The sequence below is a fragment of the Podarcis melisellensis genome (genome assembly GCF_964234715.1).
Source record: "Podarcis melisellensis genome assembly, chromosome: 10".
NCBI classification, from domain to species: domain Eukaryota; kingdom Metazoa; phylum Chordata; class Lepidosauria; order Squamata; family Lacertidae; genus Podarcis; species Podarcis melisellensis.
Genome location: NC_138542.1, coordinates 6,292,255 through 6,319,634, shown reverse-complemented (window position 1 = coordinate 6,319,634; position 27,380 = coordinate 6,292,255). Strand labels below are relative to the sequence as shown.

The window sequence follows — 27,380 nt, the reverse complement described above, 5'->3', positions numbered from 1 at the left end:
GGGGGGGGATCATATTTTTTCCCTTGATTTCCCCCCCCCCCGAAAACTAGGTGCGTCCTACGGGCCGGTGCGTCCAATAGGGCGAAAAATATGGTAAGCACACAGAACAGAGAAAAGGTCTGTGCCCCACTGTAACACCACAATATGCTAGACCAGGTGTTGGCAAGGTTTACCTTGCCTGGACCAGTTCACTCCAGAGGAGATCCCTCCGTGGGCTGGATTGCTCCCGCGATTTCCGGCGTCTGCGCAGACACGATTTCCGGCACCACAAAAGCGAGTCCCCACTCCGCACTGCACCGGTTTAGCGCAGCACGCGGGGACTCACCGAGTGGGTGGCTCAGTTTGGGGGCGGCTCGTGGGTCGGTTAAACGACCCCCATGGGCCGCTTGTGGCCCACGGGCCTTAGGTTGCCTACCCCTGTGCTAGACCAACCAGCACATTATATTTGTAGAACAGGACAGCAACAGCTTCCTTCCCCAGATGTAGTGCAGCAACAGTGATAAAATGTAGACTGCAACAGAGGACACGGCAGAGACAAGACTGGGGGTGGGGTGGGCAAGTGTCTACCAGTTAAATGCATTACAGGGCCACTCTAGTAAAAGCATCATAAAGCTACCCATTTGAGTGAGACCACAAGAACCACTTATTTTTGTGTAGTCCTACTGAAGTTAGTGGACTACTGTTCAGTAAATTATTTCAATTTAGTGGGTGACATTCCATACATGCGACACGGGTGGTGCTGTGGGTTAAACCACAGAGCCTAGGACTTGCCGATCAGAAGGTCGGCGGTTCGAATTCCCGCGACGGGGTGAGCTCCCGTTGCTCGGTCCCTGCTCCTGACAACCTAGCAGTTCGAAAGCACATCAAAGTGCAATTAGATAAATAGGTACCACTCCGGTGGGAAGGTAAATGGCATCTCCATGCGCTGCTCTGGTTCACCACAAGCAGCTTAGTGATGCTGGCCACATGACCCGGAAGCTGTACGCCGGCTCCCTCGGCCAATAAAGCAAGATGAGCGCCGCAACCCCGGAGTCGGCCACGACTGGACCTAATGGTCAGGGGTCCCTTTACCTTTACCTTATTCCATACATACCATCCTTGTGTTTGCAATAGAAATCTACTTGTGTAGTGGGATTTTGGGATTCTCTTCTCTCTTTCAGTCTCCTGTGTGCTTCTGACCATACGGAGTTGAGGGACTGCGGGAGGCAGTGGGGAGGAAATGGAAGTCCTGTTGAATGAATGGATTACTGCTCACACTATATTGACTCTCACCCACAGTGAGAGTAGTAGGTGTCAACTCCCCAGAACCTGGGTGCCTGAGTACCCACAACCTTTGGTGCCCGGGCCATGCATGCTGCATGGCACCCATTGCCCCAGGCACCCATGGTCATGGAGCCAAGTTGGCACTCCTGGTGAGAGTCAAGTTTTGGAAGTAAGTCCAATTCATTTTAATGAGACTTCCTTCTCGGAGAACATTGCCATTTAGCTACCAGATGGAAACTGGTTTCCAACAATCTCATTGTTTAGCTTGTAGTTCTGAAAAAACTAGCATTGTAGTACCCACTTTTGTAATAGTTGCAGAGACAAATATTGACTGCTGTATAGTTTAGTTATAGATGATATTGCATTCAGATGCTAGTTTTTAGGGCATTATTAGAATTGTGACATATATCAGATAACTTATTTTCTATTTGTTTTAGAGTCAGTGATGGAGGACTAAAAGCATTTACTGATGGTGCTTCAGGCTCAAATATACGAGAACTCAGCTTGGCCAATTGTTCCTATATCACTGACAGTGCTATCACAAAAATAGCCCACAGGTACCATCATGCCATATATATTATTTGTTTGGTGAAACATAGCAGATACGTTTCAGGAATGTTGCTTCAAAATTCTTGTTAAAATCAATCTTGTTTCTGATATCTAGCTTAGGAAAAGATGTTGTGCATAGTACATACAGCAAAGTGAGTTGTTGTGACTAAGCCCTGTTGAATTCAATGGAATTTACAGCTCAGTTGTAATGTTTTAGGAGTCATTTCAATGGAGCTTCTTAAGAACTGGAATCCAATAATCACCTGTGAATAAGCCCCATTGAACTCAGCGAATAGACTTCTGAATAGACAAGCACAGGACTATAAATAATTTAACCGTGAATCACACACCCATTAATGTCTCAGCTATTTTTTTCTGTTTTGTCACTTTTTGCAAAACTGACAAATTAAAAATGATTCATAGGATTCAGTGTTCAAAATTTCTGATATTCTACGAGTGTTTAGAAAATTATTTTTCTTCCCTAATATCTGTAGATAACTTTATTTATTGCTGGTTTTTATATGGATGTGTGTGTGTGTGTGTGTCTATATTTATGCATAGTTTGTTTTTCGTTATAATTATCACATAATCAAAACACAGCAGTTTTGTTTTGGGGATCCATAAGGCCATATAAGTTCTATTGTATCAAATAGGCTTTGGGCTTGTGTTCTTGGCAAACTACTTTTGAAACTCTGAAAACGTCTCAAAACAGTTGAAAGGGCAGGTGGGATGGGAGTGGGGGTTGTTACTCAAAGGGAAAAGGGAAAAAATCCACGGGGTATATGCAAGTCCCAGGCATACCTGAAGTTGCTTTTTTACAATCAGTGTCTGTGTTCTAGTACCTAATATTAACGACAATTTCCATTTATTGAAAAAGGATCTACTTACTGGTCTCCTCTGGCTAATTTGCTCATGCGAATGTTCCATATTTTATTCTGAAGCTGAGAATGCCTGACATGAACAAAACTGTCAAAAGAGGAAATGAGAAAAGCTTGAAAAAAACATTTTACATGTTTTTAAAATATTGAACAGGAATAGTGAGGCAGGCTACAATACAGCCTAACACTGAAGTGCCCCATAACTAATTTAAAACAATATTTATAGGATGGTCTTAGTTAGTATCTTAGGGTATCCTGTTTTGTGAGCAGGTAAATGAACATTTTTATTGTAATTTTTGAAGTGTCCTATGAAAACCTAAGCCAAAAGTTGCACAGGTATGGCATAATAAGAAAAGAAATAACAAGATCTATTGTTTTTTAAGGTGCCACAATCTGATTTATCTGAATCTGCGTTATTGTCAATCTGTGACTGATGCTGGAATTGATGCTTTAACACAGATCTCCTCGCTTGCATATCTTAATATTTCTGGAATTAATGTCACAGACCAGGTAAAAATGAAAGCACAAAGGCATGGGAATGTGTTCCTGTATGCTCTTAGTATTGCTGTGCCAGCACTTTCTGTGAGTCACAGTGATATTTTCTGTATTATTCTCAATTTCTTTTCTTAATTCTTAACATCCTCTTTGCCTTTTGGTCACTGTAGCACATTGGAAGGAACAAGAAATAGAACAGCATTAAAAAATAAGGGATTGCAGCAAGATATGAGCTAAATAGTATAAACTTTAAAGTTTGTGGGTTGGGTTATTGAAACATGAGATAACTGGAAAAATTGTTTTTTATTAATCTAATAATGTTCATGCTAAGGTTCTTCAGTTAACACAACCAATCTTTCTTACATGTTCACTGTTGACTTATAAAGGTTTGAGACCAAGTATACACAGCAGTAGCAAAACAGAGTCTCTTTGGAGTGCAAGGTCATGGAACTAAGACTAGTTCATGACTTACAGTATTGAAATACAGTATTGATATCTGTTACCCCAGAGGCTTAATACAGCCATTTTAAAGCTTATAAGTGTTTGAGAAACTATTGAAAGTACAGATAGCAGCATATGGCGACAAGGAAGTACAGTCAATGGCTAAACTAGATGTGATGTTAATTGTATGAATGCAACAATGTGAACATATTCTAAAATATAGATTACAGTCATGAGGTGTCCTGAGTAGGATTGGGACTGTAGGAGGTAGGTGTTTTCTCCTTCTCCTGTGAAACACCCTCTCTTTCGAAATTGCTATTTGCATTCAGAGGGGAGTTTATTTTTGGTTACTCTCCTCCCCAGCACATGAGGGTCTGATGTACACCAGGCTGTTTACATTAAAAAACCCTTATATGTTAACTGGATATATGGGAAAACATGTTCAATTGTCTGAACAAAGTTGATAAAATGATACCATGTCGTATAGAAGGGGTAAGTCCAGGGGCGTAGCTAGATGCTCTGGTACCCTTTTATGAAATGGCTACTTTGTCCATAAGCATGATGCCCCATACTTGCAAAATCCAGGCTTCAAAAAGATTTGCATTTAAAGTTTTCTCCCCCCCCCCCAACTTTTGCAATCACAGATTTAGTTGCAGTTAATAAATGGAGGGTGTGATTCATTCTAGTGTTATGTGCAAACCACCACTTGTGATTGGTCTCTTCCCAGACAAACCTTGAGCTGTGAGCCAAGAACAAATCTGTTCAATCATAGTAAGCCATAAACCATTCCTTATTGTGATGTATGAACCAGCTCAATGAAGCACTTTGTCTGTCTGTCTGTCTCTATCATCTATCTATCTATCTATCTATCTATCTATCTATCATCTATCTATCTATCATCTATCTATCTATCTATCTATCTATCTATCTATCTATCTATCTATCTATCATCTATCTATCATCTTCTGTGTTTTTAGAACAAGTCTGTTTTACTTTTAAAATGTAAATTCAGCCATTTCTGTTAGTTTTCTCTTTCCCTTGTGGAAGATGGAAAGCTGTATTGCATTTAGGGTGTCTTTTTATACCTGTCGTGCAAAGGTCATGTAAGCTCTATTCTAACATTCTTGTGCCTTAAGTTTTTCATTAAAATGGATGTAAGGATGTTTGATCTTTCTAGTGGCAAGGATGCTTCAGTTCAGAAAGATATCGTCCTGAGGGCTCTGGGAGCATAGACATCTAAAAATAAGTTTTGGAAAAAAAATACACCCTACATCCTAATAACTCTCTAGCATACTTTGTTGGCTTAAACTAGAAACAATGTTTATAACTTGAATAATATGCAACATATGAGATACTAAAGATGAGAAATATTCTTGCTATGTGGAAATTAATATTTTACCGTGACCCTTTTTCTTGAAAAAATAACTGTACTACATTCATTCAGTGCTTACTGAACTTTAATTTTGGCTTATAATCAAAGACACAGTGAAATACAAGAACTGATACATTACTAAAAGCAAAGGGCTCAGAGTGGATGTGATTGTTGTAATTGTTACAGTGGAGGTTGTATATTTTAACACAATCATATTGCAATATTGTTTGCCTTTGGAAAAATTAATTATCCAGCCGTATTCAAAACCTACCCTTCCCCTAATCATTTTCAACTGGCTAGTCTTCCAACACTGGTGACCTTTTTCTTTTTCATATGTCTTTTAAAAAAATCTTAACAATATACAGTATTTAGGAACACACTTGTCAAGATGGCCCTGCCAAAGGTCCCAAGGATTCTCAGAATCTCTTATCTTCAGAGGCACTCTGATAGGACCATTGCTTGGAAAGTTTGGTTGCCCAATTTCATCACAGGATCTCTTTATATTACACAGTCTCCAGTGGAAAGTAGGACATCCCCAAATGGAATATTAAGTTCCTCCCAATTCGCAAGGCAGGAAAATGTCACCACTCCAATGGAATCTGTTTGCCCCCTCCCTTGGAGTGACAGTTCATTTTTCCTGCCCAGTTTGACATAGCATTAGCCCAGCTCTCGCGATCTGCATTCTAGTCAATAATTTCATTAATTTCCCTCTATCATATTTTCAATTACCTTTGTGCACTGTGTGACTGCTGAAGTGATTGCCTGAGAGTGTCATTTTAAATATTTACTTCAAGCCGATTATTTGGAGTGTGTGTGAAATTGTACATTTTCTTCCTGACTGTGGCTTTAATTTCCTTTCTGAGTTGAGAGAAATCGTAGTGCTCAGTATTTTTAACCTGAATGCCCTATCTTTAGGCATCTAAACTTGTACTGATGTATCAAAACATAGGGATTGACGTCCAGATGTACCGAACACATAAGCTTTCCTTTGATCTTATATCCTGTGAAAAACTGAGCTGCTAATTTTAATAAAGCACAACATCTGAATCAAATTTGGAGATTCATTGTTGCCCAAGGCAATAAAGTAAAGATATATAATACAAGTAAGGGGACTCACATAGCCTTGTGGGACATTTTTTTTTAAAAAAAATATATTTATTGAAGTTTCAAAAATTATATAAAAGAAAAACAATGATACAAACAAAACACAAACAAAAACAAGTATAATTTCAATCCCTTATTTTCTTAAACTTACTTCCCCGACCTGCTCATACCTCCCCTTTCTGTATTCCAATTTCTAATTATTAATTCAGCAAATCCTCTCCCTTAATTTTCATTTAATTTTTAACCTTTCTTTTCTTTTTACTTAATCATTACAGCTGAAAACCACTTAATTTCTAAACCAACATCATTCTAGCATTCATTAATTTTGCAATGTTTCCTAAGATAGTCCTTAAATTTCTTCCAATCTTCTTCCGCCGTCTCTCTTCCCTGGTCTCGGATTCTGCCAGTCATTTCTGCCAGTCCCATATAGTCTATCACCTTCATCTGCCATTCTTCCAAGGTGGGTAGATCTTGTGTCTTCCAATACTTTGCGATGAGTATTCTTGCTGCTGTTGTAGCGTACATAAAGAATGTTCTATCCTTCTTTGGCACCAATTGGCCGACCATGCCCAGGAGAAAGGCCTCTGGTTTCTTCAGGAAGGTATATTTAAATACCTTTTTCATTTCATTATATATAATTTCCCAGAAAGCCTTAATCCTTGGGCACGTCCACCAAAGGTGAAAGAATGTACCTTCATTTTCTTTACATTTCCAACATTTATTATCAGGCAAGTGGTAAATTTTTGCAAGCTTGTGGGACATATTTTGGAGAAGAAAAGCCTAAGGAGTAAATCCTACACAAATTTGGAGTAGAGTCCCTAAGATGGCTGTATGGGTCCTTGGACCCCTTCTTCTGGCAACTCCTGCAGCCAAGCTGGTGCCAAATGTATTGCTCTGCTTTGCTTTGGACCACATCAACGAGGCAGGGTGTGTGTCTTGTCATCTGGGCATCCCAGAACCTCCATATACACTGCCCAGGCTTGCACCCCAGGGTGCTGCTGATGCCCCCTGGAGGCACACTCCATTGTCTCTCAAGGCAAATGGATGCCAACAACAAGTGTGAATTGTGAGACTTGTCTTTCTTCCAGATCTGCTTCCTCTCCACATGCCAGTCATTTCATTTATGTTTTCTAATTTAAAAGGCAGGACCAAGCTTGTTCTTTTGGTTAAAGAACAAATGCCATATTGCCTTTTAAATAGACTGGCTATTGAAAAGCACATAAAACACAGTAGATCCTTAAGCAAAGTGTAATGTTTGAGGAGGAGTAATATTCAGTACCGTAAGCATTAGAAGCATGTCCCTAATGTCATTTGTGGCCTGCTGGAGGATATGCTTATCTCAAACAGTAAACCTAACTGTAAGGGTGGCTGAGTTTCTATCAATAGTATCTCTTAGAGTGGTGAATGGCACTGTTTAGCAGGAAGAAACTTGAATGAAAATCCTCACTATTACATATATTTACGTGGCTGCTTATTTGTATAGATCTTAAAATTTTATATATGGATGTTTTATGATGGCCTATATTTGTAATGCCTAATAAAGGTTTGGCAAAGTGGAAGTAAACAGTAAACCAGTACAGATTTGGCATTGGCCTTTTTAGTGGAGAATGCATAAATTATTTTACTCTCTCCACACTCCCAAATGGTGAAAACTGCCATAACTGAAAGTCCAAGGATTCCTTTGACATAAGGCTATTTGCCCTGTATCCCAAATGATTTAGCCAAGGTTTAATAGTTATGTATTCTACAGAAGTTGGTAGTAAGTAGGGAGTCCTTATCCAGTGTGTGTGTGTGTGTTTGTTTATGGATTGAATTATGAAAACAGGCTGTTTCCTTCTGCTTTTTCATTCATACTTTGTTTCCTTCAAACATGAAAAGCTGTCAAAAGACCTTTTATTATGCAGTAAAATTTTACACATATACCATGAACATGTCCTACTTTTTCCACGCAATAATGTTATTAACATGCACTACATTTTGTTCTTTCAGCTAACCATTTCATGAGCATTTTCACAACACGTTTTTCTCTCTTGGTTGGATTCAAGGAATTAGTACAAAAGCAATACGCTTGCTTATTTACAGATGTGAGTGGGTGTTTACAGATATACTTGGAATTCACAATTTAACTCGCTGATAGTGCAGTAGCTTCCTCTGTGTTGAAGATAAGTGTCACAGAAATTGTAGCAGGAGTTCAGAGACATAGGCGTCCCTTGAAAAACCCACTTTTTCCCTTTACAAACTAGCACCTTTCCCTTCTATGAGAAGTGAGGCTACCGGGAACCAGACAGAGGGCCTTCTCGGTAGTGGTGCCCGCTCTGTGGAACGCCCTCCCATCAGATGTCAAAGAGATAAACAACTACCTGACATTCAGAAGACATCTTAAGGCAGCCCTGTTCAGGAAAGTTTTTAATATGTAACGCTGTATTGTTTTTAACACTTGATTGGAAGCCCAGAGTGGCTGGGGAAACTCAGCCAAATGGGCAGGGTATAAATAATAAATTATTATTATTATTATTATTAAGCAACCTCTTCCTTGCAATAGTGAGCGCCTTGCAGAGCCATGCAGAGACCTAATTCAGTGCCTCCCATCAGGCCCACCCAGACAGATTAATGGGTTCTGCTGTAAATTGAGGGCATGCACCATACACGTGTCTTACACACACACTGCCTGGAAAGGATAACTTCATAACTATGTTTTGTGAATGGAAAACCGTGTTTTATGAATGAAACTCATGTCAAATGATACAATGAACCAGAAGGTGGGCAGGAGAGTAGTGTTTTGCTCATATTTCACCCCAGCAGCCACCTCCGAAGTCAGTAGCCAGGAAAGTTGGAAACTACTCAACAGGCTATGAATGTGTCAGGGGGTTGCTTGTCAGTAGAAGATAGGAACTGCCAAGCAGCGGAATTGGAGCAAGACCAAGAAGAATATATCTGGGAGGGAGAAGGAGACGGGTAGTTAAAATGGCTAGAGAGGTAAATAAAATGTGTCTGAATATGAATGGCGGTTTGAGGCAGGCAATTCACAAAGTATCATTGTTATGTACTGTGTTGAATAGGATCCAAACTGCAGCAGTCTGATTGGTCCTAGAACAATAGGATCCAAAACGCAGCAATCTGATTGGTCTTAGAACAATAGGATTCAGAATGCAGCAGTCTGATTGGTCCTAGAACAATGCAGCAGTATGATTGGTTGGCAGGAGCCACCCAATCCAGCTCCAGATAGAAGTGAATCCACAACTTGATTGGCCTACAGGAGAATTCCGGAATTAGCCAATCACATGCAGCCCATTGTGTAAATAATAGATATGCAGTGGTGTCCCGCAAGACGAATGCCTCGCAAGACGGAAAACCCGCAAGACGAAAGGGTTTTCCGTTTGCGAGTTGCTTCGCAAGATGAATTTCCCTATGGGCTTGCTTCGGGGACCTCTTTTAAATGCTGGCGGTGGGGAGCAAAGCCTTTTCCCCCCCCTCCGGCCTTCAGAAGAGGTCCAGGAAGGCCGGCAGGGGCCGAAAGGCTTTGCTCCCCACCGCCAGCATTTTAAAAGCAGTCCGGGATAGCAGGGAAGCGCTTCCCGCTATCCCGGACGGCTTTTGAAGGCAGCCGGGGGGAGCAAAGACTTTTGCCCCCCGCCGGCCTTCAGAAGAGGTCCTGGACCTCTTCTGAAGGCCGCCGGGAGGGCGAAAGTCTTTGCTCCCCCCTGCCTGCCTTCCCGGGAGAGTGGAGAAACGCAGCGTGTTTCTCTGCTATCCCGGATGGCTTTTGAAGGCAGGCGGGGGGGAGCAAATACTTTCGCCCCCTGCCGGCCTTCAGAAGAGGTCCAGGACCTCTTCTGAAGGCTGACGGGGGGCAAAAGTCTTTGTCCCCCCTGCCTGCCTTCCCGGGGGGTTTTAAGTCGCACCGGGACAGCGGAGAAGTCCTCCGCTGTCCCGGGGCGATTTTAAAATGCTGGCGGGCGGCAGCGAAGGCTTCGCTGCCACCCGCCAGCATTTTAAAAAACCCCTGCGTTTCTCCACTCTCCCGGGAAGGCAAGCAGGGGGGAGCAAAGACTTTCGCCCCCCCGCCGGCCTTCAGAAGAGGTCCTGGGGTTTTTTAAAATGCTGGCGGGCGGCAGCGAAGGTTTCGCTGCCGCCCGCCAGCATTTTAAGATCGCCCCGGACAGCGGAGAAGTCCTCCGCTGTCCCGGGGTTTTTTAAAATGCTGGGGGTGGGAAGAAAAGCCCTTGTCCCCCCCCCAGCCTTCAGAAGAGGTCGGGGGACAGATTGTCCCCGGACCTGGTCTGAAGGCGGTTTCCATAGGAATGCATTGATTGATTTTCAATGCATTCCTATGGGAAACCGTGCTTCGCAAGACGAAAAACTCGCAAGAAGAAAAAACTTGTGGAACGAATTAATTTCGTCTTGCGAGGCACCACTGTAAAGCAGATACTTTGAGGGGACTTTCATTCCCTCCTCACCACTATGAGCTGAATAAAGAGCATGAAATCCACTCTCGACTCTGAGTATATTTCAATCATGCTTGACAAGTTTAGGAACTATGTAACCACGGACAGAGGCGTAGCAAGGTCAGGTGGTACCCGTTGCGGAATTTTTTTTTGTCACCCCCCCCATTTGAAATTATTAAAAGAAGGAAAAATAAGATACTTACAATTGCAAGTGTTATTTTCTGGTTTATTTAGTTAACATTGTGAGCGTAAGCTCTTAAAACCCCTGCAGACTCTGTGGCTTCAATATCAGCCAGAAACAAATTTCTTCTAACCCACCACCCCATTGCTCTGTTCACTGGCCTGATGGCAGAACTTGAACCTTGCACACTATTTTGCAATAGGTAGGCCTAATAACAGAATTGCCCTAATAAGGATGTGTGTTTTCCTTACGATTCGGTGCAGCTCCCTTTACTTTTACAATGCCTTTTAAAACAGGTGGCTAATCTGTGTCCCTCTAGGTGTTGCTGGACTACAACTCCCATCATTCCTATTGGCCATACTAGCTGGGACCAGTGGGGGACCTAGTCTAGCAACATCTGGCGGGACACAGACTAGCCCCCCAGCCCCCTGTTTTAAAGCTGACCGTGTAATGCACCATATCAGAAGCACAAATCCCTTTCAAGGGGCCATTTTCCTCTCCTCCTATTGTGTTTTTTCTTAGTATCTGCCCTGAGCAACTCTGCATCTCAAACGCTTGCTCTTTCTTTTGAGACATTTGAGTTAGTCCTAATAAAGTATTGTTCAACTTCAACTATTGGGCTGTTGTTGTTGTTTTAATTAAATGTACCATTTCAAATAGAAACAGATGTTCTTAGGCTGCAGTTCTACACCTCCTTTCCTGGGATGTATTCCCATGGAACTCAGTGCAGCTTACTTCTAAGTAGACATGCACAGCAGGGCACAGTTGTTTAAGCACCGTCTCAGCAGCTCACTGATAATAATAATAATAATAATAATAATAATAATAATATCTTTATTGTCATTGCCCCCTATCGGGGACAACAAAATTACTTGGCTGCTCCATCCACCCAGGTAGGGTACTCCACACAAAATCAAAACAACTATAAAAACACTAATTCAAACAATACAGTATAATACAGCAAGGAAGATTAGATGACTTTCAAAGTCCAGGCTTCCCATTCAGGGCCGAGATCGCTCTGGAGAAGAAGCTGTTCTTAAGACAGCTCGTTCTTGTCTTCATCGTCCTGTATCTCCGTCCCGACGGCAGGAGCTCGAAGAGACAGTGACCAGGATGCGATGGATCTATGTCCAGTGCCTTCCTATGGCACCTAGTGGCATAAATCTGCTCTAAGGTGGAGAGTGGGCAGCCAACAATGCTCTCTGCTGCCTTAACAACTCTGCACAACCCCATCCTGTCCTGGGTAGTACAGCTTCCGTACCACACACATAAGCCATAAGTGAGCACACTCTCAATGGCACAGTGATAGAAGGCAAGCAGCAGTTTCTGCGGAAGATGGTTTTTCCTTAGAATTCTCAAAAAGTACAGTCTCTGCTGCGCCTTCTTCGCAAGCCCCCTTGTGTTGACACTCCAGGACAGATCCTCTTGTAATTCAATGCCCAAAAATCTGAACGTTGTTACCCTCTCCACACAGACCCCATCAATCAAAAGTGGCTGGACATTGCTCTTCTGTCTCCTGAAGTCCACCACAAGCTCCTTTGTCTTCCTTGTATTTATGAGCAAGTTGTTAGCTCTGCACCACTCTATCAGCTGCTCCACCTCGTCTCTATAGTCTATCTCTGAACAACGAGAAACAATTTTCACGCTAACATGAATATATTCTCATATTAATTCTCTCCTGAAATGGTGATGTATGGATCTTAACTTGTGTTTCTTTGGGGTGTTAGGAGGCACTGATGTATCTCTTGGCTGAATCAAACTGAGAACGCGTCATCCAGCTTCTGTGTTTGAAAGACATGTTTGTTTATTATTTTTATTATTAGTTGCTGAATACCTGGCACACATGGATCACAATAATCAATTGGACATAGATAAGCGGGGGGGGGGGGGCTTGTGTCTTGGTAGCTTTATTGTAAATATCCCTGCTACGTAAGAATAGCCTTCCCTGATCAAACCAAAGGGTCCTGTTCTCCCTCTCTTGTCAGTCTCCAGCTAAGGCAGGGAAAGTCGCTGAGTTAGCTGCATGGGTGCCCAGATCCCATGTCGTGCACTCAGGAGGAATGTGCTGGTCCAGGAGGGAGGTTACCGTGGGGTGAGGTCCAGGACCTGAGTTGAGGGTCAGCAGACAGTCCTCCTCTGGCAAAGCGGGGTCCACAGCGGGAAGCCGGGCAAGGACAGGAACTCTGGGGGAAACAGGACTGGATGCTGGCCGAAACAGCTCATCAACGACGTTGCTCCCGCAACCTGGGACTGGGCTGACTGGCCTTTATCTTCTCTGAGGCCAGGGGCGGCCCCGGCCCCCAGGAGACCCGCCTCTCCTGGCCTTAAGGCGAGCACTCCTCCTGGGGGAAACCAGTTCCCTTCGCCTCTCTGCCCTGAGCCTCTGCAGTTCAGGAGAGGCTGAAGGGTTACTGGGCCCGGAGGAGGCTCACCTGTAGGCACTGAGTCCTCAACCACCTCTGGAGCCAGAGTGGATTCACCTGGTGCCTGCTCCTGAGGATACGGCACAGGTGCAGGCGCTTCAGAATCAAGGCCCTGCCCCAGCTCAGCCGGCCCTGGAGGTGGGGACTCCTGTGGAGGCTGGGATTCCTCCGGTTCAGCCTCTGAATCGGATTCCCAGGCCATCACAGAGAAGCTGCGTAGGGGGGCAACACGATCCGCTGGTGTGGCGGGGTAATCCGCTGCGCGTGAAGGTGGCGCGATCTGCCAAGCACGGGGACAGCTGGGTGAGCCCCCTGCAGTGTGCCTTTTTGTCACCCCCCCTCAGGGAAGACACCCAGAGCGGACCGCCCCCCCTGCCCCTCTTTCCTACGCCCCTGACCACACATGATCTGGTTTTGCTGAACTCCTCCTATGGTGTTTTGTGATGTTTTCATTACATTTTGTTTCCACTGGGGCAGTTATAGCAGACTAGGATTATGCAGATTGTAGAGGGAAGGACATACAAACAAGCGAGTGCACAAATCCATGGCTTGTTCCTAAGTTTCCAACTATGTTTTGTTTTGGTAAAAGAACGCATGTTTGAAAAGGTACTGGGGAGGGGGGACCTACAGCACTGAATAACAGCAAAGCAAAATAAATACATTACATAGTATAACAGGTTTTTTACATACATGTGCCAATAAACTAATATTTGTCTAAAACATTCTTAGGCTTTGGATGCTCTTGGCAAACTCTGGAAAATAAAGGAGATTATTATATCAGAATGCAGGCTGTTAACTGATACAGGAATTAAGGTAAAATAAGATCCTATGTTCTGTATGTTACAAGCATCAGTACATGTATGTCACTCTTGAATACGTCTGATTTACAATGAAATAGTAAATATGTTGAGGTTTTTTCCTTAAAACTGTTGAAACATGTTGCCATTAGGAAAATGTACTCAAGCCATGGCTGGTTTCCTTTATATGCCAGCATGGGCTGTTTAATTGTCCTTTCAGCTCCAGACCATTATGACCTTTTTATTTTACAACACTTTTTTATATTGCACATTATTGTGTGCTGCTTTTATGATTTTTATAGCTTTTAGCTTATGATATATTGTGTATTTACATTTTCATTGTTTTATTCTTTTTGTAAACTGCCCTGGAAATATAATTGAAGGGCTGTAAAACCACTTTACATAAATAAATAGTGGCTTGTGTCGAGTGTTCCAGGAAACTTAAGGATGAGTTGAGATTTGAATTGGCGGTTTCAGTTTCTTAGCTCATATTGTTAACCACTGCGCTGCTCTTGCTCTGAACTCCTGAGCCTTATAGATGCAAATGTGGGGAAGTGAAGCTGAGTGACTGAGAGTTTTGGAATGTGGAAAGAGATAATATTCACCCCAGGAAGGGAGATTTAACTAGAACATTTTAAGAAGTGAAAAATGTCTCTGCACAGCAACCAATGGCAGTTTTGCCTTTACTTTTTAGCAGGGCTTATTTAAAACAGGATGTGTTTTTGGCAGTGGCTGCTATGCAGCCCTCATGGGATTCTGATAAGATGGCTGAGACAAAAAACAGATTGTGGATAGAAAATTGCAGCTTTGCAATAAAAATGGTGTCCCGTCATTTGTGTCTGGTGTGTGCTAAAAAGAGAGAGAAAGGACTGAGGACAGATTCCTGGGGAGAACTCAGCAGAAGGAAGCTGAAACAACCATCATGAAGGAAGTAACTATTTCAAGAACAGGAGGAAATCTTAAACACCTATAATGTTAGTAGTTGAGGAGAAAGACTTGTGCAAGCATAGAAAGAGACTCTTTGGTGAATTAATTTAGCAAAATATTAACCCTGCATTAGAAATAACATGGTTTCACTACAAACTTATACAGTTGCTATGTTTTAATCTATATTCCGAAAAATGCCCAAAAATCTTGCACAGAAATCACAGTGATCATCACATTTTATCAAGTAACGACTATGAAAATAATGACTATTCTATCCTATGAATTAGTACCTTTCCGCCATAAAATTCAAGCATCCATCAATCTATTGTTGGATTCATTATCTACAGCCACACAGAGCTGGTTTGAATTTTGCTGCTCTGTATGCATGTGATAATGCACAAGCACACATTTGACAGAATAATTTATTCTTTGGAGAATAGTTATGAATGGAGTTTCCAGTGTGCCTCCATGTTCCTAGTTTATTGTAATGTAAGGAGCAACTGTGTTAAAAGTACAGATATCCTGTCTAATTTATGGAAAGCCATTATGTAGTCATCTGGGCTTTCATACAGATATCAGGAAAAGCATTTAGAGAAAGCTGCGTGGAACTGAAACTTTATTTAAATGGGATTAACAATTTCTCTTCCACAAAGTCAGTTCCTTAAAGCTAATCAAAATTTCCAAGGAACATGTCTTTTTTGCTTGCTACAGTGACTTTAATCACTTCTTTATAACTGGTGTAACATCATATAGGATGCAACTTGGATCCATCTGCTAGGGGCCATGTGAGCCAATGCGATGATGACATAGATGGAGATTCTTGACTCCTAACGTCATACAACAGATTGTAGTTAGACCATGGGCTTTAATCTCTCCCAGTTCTCTTCTTTCAGCACTAGATGTTGAGGGCCACTTGCACTATCAGATGTTTTAAAATTTTGTGGGGAACACACCAAAACCATGTGCTGAGTTTCTCTTTCTCAAATCCTTCTCAAGGAGATAAGTCCTCGCTCCAAGAATATCCTGATATTTATAAATAAACCAAATCTTCTTTAGAAAATTACTACCTCCCAACACCAATAATCATCATTATTTTTCCCAGGGATTGTATTTTTGTGTGTGTAATTTTAATTCTTCTTGTTCATTCTTGGAGGATACGTTCCGCTTAAATAAACAAGAATGAAAAAACCCCCTATTTTTGTATGCCTCTGTTAATTGAGCAAATAGAAACTTGAAGGAGCTGGTGGCTAAGATAAGGTTAACACTTCTCTTCCAGAGTAGTTGTCCCAACTCAATTCAGGGATGCTTTAAAAAGAAGGGAAATCTGGTCGTCTAGTTTGGACCTATATTTCCAGACTGAATTAGCTCCTACATTGTGAGATGGGCTTTGAAGCCTTGTCTAGAGTATATTCTAAAAATAACCAGCTTACTAAATAAGAGTGTTATTTGAAAAAAGTATACAACAGCTGTTTTCTGTCACTTTTATGTGTTAAGATTGCCAGATTATGTTTGGTTCACCAGTGTTGCCAAGGCAGTTTCGTTGAATTATTTTCCCTCTACAAAATGATCAGCTATAAAAATGCAAGTTTGAGACAATGTGATTAATTAGCACAAGTACTTTTTGAAAGCAGGAAGAACTACGGATATGATCTTTTGAGGTTTAAAACTGTTCATCATCAGTTTAGTAAGTTTAAGAGTCTCAAATGAGTACCTTTTTCTCAAGCAGTGAGACATTCCAGGGGTCTAGTGCTTCACAGCGTTTGGGTTCCTTTGGAAGAAAGGATCTCTGGAAACTTATGTCAATTTGCAATATTGAAATTTATTTACTAATATACACATACTGGGTGGACAAGATAAAAATACAGTTGTGAAGTCTGCACATTTTCTATCTGCAGTATCTGATGAGAGGAGTAATTTCTTGAGAGAGAATGTTGTGTCTTATCAGGGAGATTTAGAAATTTAGATTTGTTTTATATATTTTTTCATTTAGATTTTACAAAATTTTATTCAGATTTGCACACATCCCTTTCATTTTATACTTGATCAGCCCACTAAGTTCTTTCTCTGGTCAGACACCACCAAGTTCAGACCCTGTTATCGTATATTTTTTTGCCCTTATGTGCATCACCTTACACTTGTTTACACTGAATCACATTTTATGCCTTCACCAAGCTTGAAGCAATTCTTTCTTTCCTTGCAGTCCCTTTTTGTTCTTACCACTATGAAAAATTAATAAATCAAATCCAAGAGCAGTTTGGAGGCTTGAAAAAGCACAGAAGCATGTACAGATCATTCAAATGAGCTTTTCTTGACTGCAGTCAGTAGATAACTGAACTCATTAGGGGAGGGAAGTAGCTCAGTTCCACAGCTCATACTTTGCAAGCAGAATGTCCCAGGTGTGATTAGAAAAAAACTCATATCTGAAACCCTGGAGAGCCACTGTCCATCCATGCCAATGATAGCTGGGCTAGATGCAGAGCTTTTTAAGGGGGACTCACAGGAACTTAGTTCCAGCACCTCTCAGGAGGGTTGTGGCAGTTTTAGTACCTCTCAGGTAGGCGCCATTGCCATTCTAAGAGAAGAGGGAGGTGTTCATGGTGAGTTCCAGCACCTCTTTTTCTAGAAAAATAGCACTGGGCCTATGGTCTAGCTCCGTATAAGGCAGCTTCCTATGTTCCTTTAATATTTTTTCCAGCCATTTGATGAGAGAAAAAGTATATCAAGTATTTGGAGAAGATTAGCAGATTATATTCAGCATGAGTGCATTGTGAAACCTTAAATCTAAGTGTTCTGGGTAAATTTGAGAATGATTGATTGATTGATTGATTTGTGACTTCTGTTCCAGAGATTCTGCCTTGATTTAAAACGCCTAGACCACGTTGATTTATCTTATAACCAGCAGTTAACAAATAATTCATTAAAAAATTTGGCATTCAACTGCCACAGAATTACAATTCTAAGTGTGACTGGTTGTCCCAAGGTATGTATGAAAAGAAAGACAACTAGTATTAGAAACTCTGTTACTGAACATAGAGACTTTGTTCTGTTAAAATCATTGTCAGTGTTGCTTGTATGAGTGCTAAAGGCTTTGGTGGTAATGCCTTAAATAGACCTTAAATATTTTATGAGCTTACTAAAACTTTTCTTCTCTTAGCTGTCGCTAATAATTCCTTATTTCCATCCAAAGTGTATCTGTCAGGGGTTCAGGAGCGGAGGCACAGGGGAAGGAGGAAGCGGAGAGCGAAGGGGAACAATCCGAGGGCAGTGTAGGTGAGGAAGACAGTGGGGCAAGAGATTCCATGAGTCTGTCCAGTGATTCGGAAGATTCCCAGAAGGGGGCACCGATAGCCAGAGCAAGGGGGTTCCCGGGAGGGAGGCACCAGAAGCAAGGAACCAGCGGTGACTCCCAAAGCAGCAGCTGGAGATCGGGACCATGTTCCCCACCAGAGCGTAGCGGGGGGGAAGAGTCCCAGATGTCAGGACCGGTTTCCACTCCAGGGGAAAGAGAAGATGAGTCAGGGCTGACCACGCCCCTGTCGCTGAGGGAGGGAATAGAGGGGAAGTCAGATCCAGTTAGCCCCCCCGAAGGAGGGAGCAGTGAAAGGAGCAGTGTAACGGTCAGGAGGAAGGTTACCGGCTGGGCGCGCGCGCCAAGTTCAAATGCACAGGCGCGCGGGACAGCCAGGAGCGCAGACTGGGAGCCAGGTCCTAAAGCACGCCGGAGGCAGGGGGAAGAATCCGGGGACTCGTCAGCATCAGCATCAGAAGAGTCCAGAAAGGGCAACACCCCAGCGGTCAGAAGGACCCAGAGGAGAAAGGAGCAAAGGAGGAGGTGGAGCAAGGCTAGGGTCTTGAACTGGTGTCTGGGGGGAGGAGATTCAGACGGAGCTTCAGCGGTCTAGGGTTGAGACGTAGAGCTGCGCACAGCGGCTTTGGAATGGAAACTGAACCTTAATAAAGACTTTTGTATATAACAAGAACTGGCGTTGGTCCTCTGTGAGCTGGGACCTTGGGCAGCTCTGACAGTATCTTTTTTTGCTTCATTGACAGGTCACTGATACCGGCATTCAGTTTGTGGCTGCAGAATGCCCTTTTCTGCACTATTTAGATATTTCAGGCTGCATGTGTATTACTGACAGAACACTTAAGTGTCTGTGGAAAGGTTGCCTTCAGCTTCGAATTCTTAAGATGCTGTACTGCCCAAATATTACCAGGTAAGTTGTTCTCTAGATCAGTGTTTCCGAACCTTTGGCCTCTAGCTGTTTTTGGACTACAACTCCCATCATCCCTAGCTAGCAAGACCCAGTGGTCAGGGATGATGGGAATTGTAGTCCATAAACAGCTGGAGACCAAAGGTTGGGAAACTCTGCTCTAGAAGTCCAGTTTTTATTTATTTCACAAGATTTATATACCCCTTGATTGTAATAAAAACCTCAAGGTGGTGCACAAAAAGAATAAAATTATTAGTAAAAAAAACCCCAACCCAGTTAAAAACTACTATTTAAATCATTCAGAGTTAATTAAAATCAGTGATAACAGATTGTAAAAACAGATTGTAAAACATGTCAACATTCTACAAGTCTGAATAGGCTTCCCTAAACAAACATGTTTTTAGTGTACAGTGAAGGTATCTGATTCATGTCAGCAATCAAGTTGTGGATGAGCTTGGTCTTCTTGTGGACTAATCTGTTTGCAGATCACCACATAAGCTACTATACATCATGTACCAAAAGAGTCATCGCAATAACATTCTTGCTAACAAAATAGTCCCAATGGTCAACCTTCATCATGATCGGCCTTCATCTACCCCAGCTGCAACAAAACATGTTTCTTTAGCCGCAGCAACTCTCCAGGGGTTTGATTTTACCCCTGAAGGCACACTCTTCCATTGTCTCCCAAGACAGACAGATGTCAACCAACCAAACTTAGGTGCAAACCTATACACACTTTTCTGGGAATTAAGTCCCATCCAACACAGTGTCTGACCCTGACCACTAGGGCTTCATAGACACATCCATCTTATTGGGGGGAAACAAAACTACATTCTGTGAAGAACTACTTCTAACTAAGTCTTATTAAAATGAATGAAGATTGTACATATGATGTTCCCAGGGCTGTACCTTCTGAGTTCAGCAGGGTTGAAAGGTAAGAACCACAAGCACCCATTAGTGCTATTTGCTTTCTCAGATGCAATTTATATGAACAGCATATTGTATAGTCCAGCTTTTAATGTCCTCTCTGGCCAAATTGTTCTTGCCATAATATGCATGTTTTGTTATATTAATCCCACTCCCTCCGGACCTAAAGCTTGAGTTGCTCAGGGACATGGAGTGAAGGAGAAATGCAAGTCTTTCTTTCACTGCCAAAGTCTCAGCTAAAATTGCCTCTCCTGGCACACTATTTACATTTCATGGGAAGCTTCCATCAGGACAAATAGTAAGTTCCCTTGGAAAGCAAGTAGCATATTTGGAGAGGATTTTTGTTGTTCTGACTATGGTCTGGTGGATGCTTCAGCTTCCCTGGGGCTATTTACAAAAAAATACATATTTCCATAACAAAACCACACACCTCTTTCCACTTGTGGGCATCCTTCTGTCTCGAGAGACAGTGGAGTGTGCCTCCGGGGGTGGTGCACCAGTGACGACCCTGGGGTGCAAGCCCAGGCAGTGTGAATAATAATAATAATAATAAATAAATAAATAAATAAATAAATAAGTAATTCTTTACATGCTACCCATCTGATTGGGTTGCCCAGCCACTCTGGGTGGCTTCCAACAAATTAAAACATCAAACATTAAAAATTTCCCTAAATAGGGCTGCCTTCAGATGTCTTCTAAAAGTCAGATAGTTGCTTATTTCCTTGATATCTGATGGGAGGGTGTTCCATAGTTGTGAGGACCCCACCCCCGAACCTCAACCTCGCTGATGCGATCCAAAGGAAAGCGGACCAATAGGTTTGGCACCAGCTTTGCTGGAGTTGTTGCTGGAGCTTGCCATTTTGCCTCTGTAATACTTAACGATGGTGGTGTTCTTTAAAAACTTGTTATTTACTCTAATGGCCAACTTCAAGTATGTGTATATGTAATGGTTTCATTATTTTTGTTGACCTCTTCAAGAAGCATACCACCTGGAAGTTGTGTTACAAGTATTAGTGTATGTTAAATTGTATTCATTGAATCAGTGCCAAGTTGTCTTGCCCTCCGAACCTATGCAATTTTTCTAAATTATTGCTGCTATCATAGTCACTATGAGCAATTAGTCTTTGTGAATATTCTGTGACAGAATCCTGAAAGTGGGTTAGGAGCTCAAGCACACAGGTGGTTTTAGGGTCCTCTAGTTTTTTGCTATATCTATGTTTTACACAAGAGATTCCTTCAGAGGAAAGACTTATACAGTGGTCCCTCGGGTTACATAGGCTTGAGGTTACATACGCTTCAGGTTACAGACTCCACTAACCCAGAAAGAGTGCTTCAGGTTAAGAACTTTGCTTCAGGATGAGAACAGAAATCGTGCTCCGGCGGCGCGGTGGCAGCAGGAGGCCACATTAGCTAAAGTGGTGCTTCAGGTTAAGAACGGACCTCCGGAACGAATTAAGTACTTAACCTGAGGTACCACTGTATGTACATTAATAGTGTCTGTCCATCTATCTATTTCAGACAAGCAGTTTTAAAATTTGCACCAAGGCTCCAGAAATACGAATACAACGATGAAGAACCTCCTCAGTGGTTTGGTTATGATACCAAGGATGACACACCCATTCCAAAGAAACATAAAAAACCTCGGCCAAGCATAGAACCAAGTATAGAGTCCAGCACACCCTCCATGCTATCCCCTTCAGCAGAAAAAAGTGTGGAATTCAGTCTCTCCCCACAATAGAACCTCTACAGAATACTGGTAATCATATATGTCTAATAGCCTTAAGCACAAAGAATTGAAATGGAAACTCATTTTTGTTTTGTTTAAGAAGATAATGATGCATTGTCTTAAGATTGTTTTTAGTTTGATAGCTAGTACAAGTCATGCTAGAAAACATTGTTACTGTCTTTCCTAATTAGTTCAGTCAAATAAATGTTATTATTTTGTTCAGTTCTTCTTTGAACACCAGTCAACAAAGAGCTTAGCTTTCTCTACAAATAATTAACATAATTTGTGTACAGTTTAGTGCTATGTACATTTAAGAAAATTAAGTTGGTATTTTTCTGGTTGTTGAAGACAGCATTCTGCCCCTTAGTAAGCTCAGAATTCTCCAGCTGTCATTCCAACTAAGGAGGCCTTAAAAAGGAAAAAAAGGTGCAGCACAGCATTTTATCTATGGAGTATTAAGTGTATCTTGTGTTGAGATAGTTTGTATGCCAATCAGTTTCACCCACACGTTACCTAAAATGCGCAAGTGAAACACACATCCCTCAAATAATAAACATTATTTATTGTTTACTTATTACATAGGTGTCCTGCCTTTCTTCAATAATGGAACCCAACATGGTAGTATTTCACATTCACTGACTAAAGGCAGAGCTGCTTGGCTGTATCATGTGCCTTATGCCATGCAACTTTGGAAATGATAGTCTTGCTTCACTCGTTCTGATACTGTAGTTTATGTGATTGTATCGTGCAAAGCTTTTTAAAGCTATTTTGAGAGAATGGGGGAGTACAAAGTGATATATCAGTATTTTTAGTAAATAAATAATTGAGGGAGTCGGTGCATGAGTGCAACAGACTATTGCTTGGGCAACTGAGCCTTCTTTTCCTCCTGTGAGCCACCAAAATCTGCTCTGGAGATTTAGGAGACCCTCATAGCAGATTGGGAGCAGCTTGATTCACCCCCTCCAGATGACCGAGGCCACCCTCGTAGGCTGGCAAACGTCGGCCTGCTTTCTTTCTGTCACTTGCAGAGGCCTCAGAAATGCTGATGGGTTACCACTGTGGGTGTGAGTGCACACTGGGGAGATCTGATCTAACGCCAACCGTCTGTCCTATGGGTGAGGAGAGGTGGTGATGACTCCCAAGGTCTGCTGGGAGCACCTCTGGCCTCCACTGCGTTATTCTGGCTCTACTCCAGTGTTTCCCAACCTTGGGTCTCCAGCTGTTTTTGGACTACAATTCCCATCATCCCTTGCTAGCAAGACCAATGGTCAGGGATGATGGGAATTGTAGTCCAACAGCTGCTCTACTCAAACCTGCATTGAATGGAGGCTTTCTTGCACTGCATCGTCCTCAGTGACTTGCTATCCAATATTCCTATAAAAACGTGGGGGACCAGTGTGGGGAGAGATCTTCCTCCACTATCGTGCCAGAAGCAGTGAGGGAGAGAATTGGGGCTAACAGCCTAGAAGAAAGGTGGAGAAAAGCAAAAAAAACCAACTCAGGATTAAGCATTTTAATATTCAGGGTATTTATTGAAAGCTTGGCTGCTTAAAGTGATCAATAAAGTTGGGGGGGAAAGGTTGTTTCCATTGATTTCTGAGCATTTGAAGCCAAAGACACCAGAAACACTAAAACATGCCTCAGTGCATTTTATATGCAAACAGTGGGCAAGATTTACAGTAATCTTTCTGCATTGTTTCTTGATTAAGTAAAGATTATTCACTCCATCATGAGGCCTTCAGTTTCACAGACTGGAACCAGGTTTGACTTTTAAGATGAACTGTGCCATTTTCTGTCTCTGCTTTAATATATTTTCCTTGTTTATCCTGTTGATTCATATGGCCTAAATGGACAAAAGAAAAGTTATGGTAGTTAATTTCACAAATTCATTCTGGGCCCTTTTTCTAAGCAGATTCATTTTTACCTTCATGGAAATTTTTACTGGAATAAATCATGACATGTCCTGCTGCTTGGTTTCTTCCTTGACATCATACCATGACTCATCGCAGCAAAGTCTCAGCAGAATAGATTTGGGGAAGAATAATGTGTCTTTGCATTATGTTGATTTTAAATCAAGCCTACCGATAGTCCATAATTATAGAAACATGTTTTCCCAGTGCAAATCCTGTGGATGCAGAAAGCTAGCTCTTAAATTCAGGTTGTCACAATTCCTAGTTTGGGACTCAGTTTCTCTTGCTGGCCATAAGCTGAGTACAGCTGTAGCAGGCTGAATGAATCATTTTCTTACCACTCCATGCAAACTAGAATCCATGGACTTCTATGCTTTAATCTTATCTTCCAAGGCTAAGCTATGCTCCAAAATCTGTTTTCAGCCTCTGGATTTAGAAAACAAAGCAAAACTGTATTCCAGAGGTAACCTGGGTAAGCCTCCAAAAGATGAAAATGAACGAGTAGCTAAGTTGGAAGGATATTATGTGCATAAAACAATTTAGCGCCTTTGTTTGAACTCAAATGATTTATGGGAAAGCATTTATTTTAGGCATCTGTTCCTTCCCCTAAGAATATTCTGTTGAAATTAGTCATATCTCATAAGTGCAAACTACAGCGGACTGTCCTTGGAGGAAGTAAAAGTTAGCATACCTCTCACAGGAAAAATGGCCAAAATTATTTACTTAAGTCACAAAATGTACAACTAAAAACAGTATAAGGATGCCTACTGTATTTGAAGCAATACTGATCTTTTTCCTGATGGATTTAAGGTTTTCTCTGCCGCTATATAAACCAGGTGCCAGCGACAGAGTCTCATAGTGTACAGAACACTTCTCAAACTCATGACTATTTGTTTTATTTTTACACCTGAAGGTCTATTTCCTCTTTAAAATTCAACACAATTTATGTACTCAGGACCTGGCTCTCTCCATCCAAAACACACGGTAAAGGAAAAACGCATAGCTTTCTAGAAAGGCCTTCTTTCAGCTGTGGCCGTTTAGCATCTACACTTGAGTTATTAGATTCTACGTGTTTTGGAGTCACTTCAAGAATTTAATCCACAAGAGAAAAGGCAACAGGCTCTGGTGAAGACTGAAACCCTTCTTAAGTGGTAATGTATTATTGCCTCCTTTATGTTACATTAATACCACATCATTTTTATGCTGGGTTCAGAGTTCAGAGCGCCATTAATTTGCACTTGGATACAGAGGAGAGCAAGAAGAAGACAGGAAAGTGCACAGGGACTCTACTGAGCTCCAATGCCAATCCCTCTGTGGTGGTGCAGGATCATGCTCCAGGTCGAGCAGTGGTAGCCTCCAGATGAGCTGAACTACAACTCCCATGATGCATCTCCATTTGCCATGCTAGCTGGTGCTAATGAGATTGGGAGTCCAATAACATCTGGAAGGCACCCACACTGGCTAGTCCTACCCCAAGTATAAATCTGTAAAGAGATCTAGTGCATGTGAGATCTCTGAAGAAGCTGAGCTAGTATTACATACACATTTCAAGTGCTGTTGCCCTTCAAGAGCACTAGAATCCTGGTGATACCAAAACCAACATCTTTTAATTTAGTTGCCATATTTTGTATCTCTGTGTCCCGTAGTGCCAAATTTTGTGCTAGATATGGCACTAAGACTGGCACCAGCCATATAATGGGTGAATATAAATCACCAGCTTATCAAGTGGTTAATGTGTGAAAGTTTGCTTGCTTCTTAAATGTGTGCTATCAAGTGTGGCAAAGTGCATCCATACAGACCACTGTGGCCAGATTATTTCTATTCTAATGTTGTTGCTTCACTCCTAGTCACTCAGCTGTTATTGAAGGAAGACCTCTTCCTCAATACAGTGGTACCTCGTAAGATGAAAAACTTGCAAGACGAAAGAGTTTTTCGTTTTTTGAGTTGCTTCGCAAGACGAATTTCCCTATGGGCTTGCTTCGCAAGACGAAATCGTCTTGCAAGTTTGTTTCCTTTTTCTTAAAACCGTTAATACCCAGGGTGCATTGCTTGAAGAGGTGCAGTTGCGACTTGACTTCGAGGAGCAACTCATAGCACGCGGTGTGGTAGCCTTTTTTGAGGTTTTTGAAGACTTTGGTGATTTTTGAAGCTTTTCCAAAACTTCTTTTGCAGCCATTTGGTAAGTTAAACTTTTAAAACTTTTTGGGGGGGTTTTGGATTTTGGGTTGGGGTGTTTTCTAGGAGGTTTGGTGCTTTTGAATTTTTTGGATGTGAAGCACTGATTTTTTTTATTTTTTTGGGGGGGGGTTGCGAAGGTAGGAGCTGTGCTGCCATGGGGCCCAAGAAGACTGCTGCTGCAGAGGCCGGCGAGATGAAGAAGGAGAAGAAAGAACTGAGGGACATTTGCCAGAAGTGGAAAGATGTGCAGGCTTTTGCACAGCGGCACCACCCTGACAAGGACCTGACACGTGACCTTGCGAACACTTTTGATACGAGGGTCATGTCGTCTTTCAGGGAGGTGCTGAAAAGGCGGATGAAGCAGCAGACCATGGACAGGTTCTTCAGCAAGAAGCAAAGAGTGGAAGAGGAACCTTCTTCGAGTTGTCCCCCAGAGTCTTAGAAAATGTATGTACAGTACTGTACACTTTGGTGATTTTTAAACTTTTTTTGACCATAGGAACGCATTAATTGATTTTCAATGCATTCCTATGGGAATCCGTGCTTCGCAAGACGAAAAATTCGCAAGACGGAAAAACTCGCAGAACGAATTAATTTCGTCTTGCGAGGTACCACTGTACACTGCTGAAGTGTTATTTTACTTTGCCATTTGGAGGAATAAATGATTCATCTGTTCTCACAGTCTTAAAAGTTTATTCAAAGAAGTCTATAAAACATTTCCTGCTTTCTTTGAATTTATTCTCTTTTTCGTAGGAAAAACATCTACCTGTTTCAAAAAGTGCCTTTAGGTCTTTGATGCCATTAAGATCTATAATGCTCATACCTCACTTAGCCCCTCATCGCCAAGGTATGGCTACATTTTCTCAATAATGATTTTTAAAACCCTAAAGCACACTACAGTAATCTGACCAACATGGTACCCTCCTATCACTGTGAGCTGGAACAAGACCCCACACTTTTTTCTTTCTCTATTTCTGCCCAGTGTATTCAAACAGTAAATGACCATCTTAGTATGGAATAAAAACCATGAATGTTATATATTAAAATACCTTATTAAAAGGCCTTATCACCTGATAAACCACCCAGCCTTTAGCAAGCATTAGAATCCACACCGCGGTGGGTTGTGTGTGGAAATCTCACCATGCTTTGATCAATACTGATGGCCAAAAAATCCTAGGGTTGGAAAACATTCCCACTGCAATGGGTCTGTGAAATGCCTGAAACAGGTACAGCAGATCATACTATGGGATGTTTATACAACTAGTGGAGTTTAAAGGTCCATTTCTAACACGACTAAAATGTGAGTCATTTTGCAAAACAAACTATTTAGCAATATGGCTGCTGCATGCTTGCTGGGTTCTGATGATAGACTGGCTAGACTCTCCATCTTTTAAAATGCCTTGGCTCACCTCCTGTTTTCTTTGGAATATATGAGCAGGGTGCTAAATATAGATGGGGGAATCTATTTTTTTTAATTTGCAGTTACTACAACACAGAGATTTATAGGGGAGCATTAAAAACGTTGTATATTGCTCCTTTGCTTGTTCTGCCCA

General features: G+C 41.9%; 2 protein-coding genes across 3 annotated transcripts in view; one reads left to right on the top strand and one right to left on the bottom strand.

The window, feature by feature from the left end:
• FBXL13 (F-box and leucine rich repeat protein 13) overlaps positions 1 to 22,316 on the top strand; it is a 70,801-nt gene extending 48,485 nt beyond the window's left edge. Inside the window, exons 16-21 of one of the 2 annotated variants that reach the window (XM_081927675.1) lie at positions 1,701 to 1,820; positions 3,074 to 3,200; positions 13,881 to 13,964; positions 17,721 to 17,855; positions 18,926 to 19,089; positions 21,532 to 22,316. In XM_081927675.1, the coding sequence (XP_081783801.1) occupies positions 1,701 to 1,820; positions 3,074 to 3,200; positions 13,881 to 13,964; positions 17,721 to 17,855; positions 18,926 to 19,089; positions 21,532 to 21,751 (850 nt within the window). In that variant the 3' untranslated portion in view covers positions 21,752 to 22,316. The remainder of the gene's footprint in view (positions 1 to 1,700; positions 1,821 to 3,073; positions 3,201 to 13,880; positions 13,965 to 17,720; positions 17,856 to 18,925; positions 19,090 to 21,531) is intronic. The other variant, XM_081927676.1, reaches the window with a different exon arrangement.
• A 921-nt stretch (positions 22,317 to 23,237) lies between these two features.
• The window catches only part of FAM185A (family with sequence similarity 185 member A), a 37,583-nt gene continuing 33,440 nt past the window's right edge, over positions 23,238 to 27,380 (bottom strand). The window contains exon 9 of the mRNA XM_081927846.1: positions 23,238 to 23,582. Coding sequence (XP_081783972.1) covers positions 23,467 to 23,582 — 116 coding nt within the window. The 3' untranslated portion in view covers positions 23,238 to 23,466. The remainder of the gene's footprint in view (positions 23,583 to 27,380) is intronic.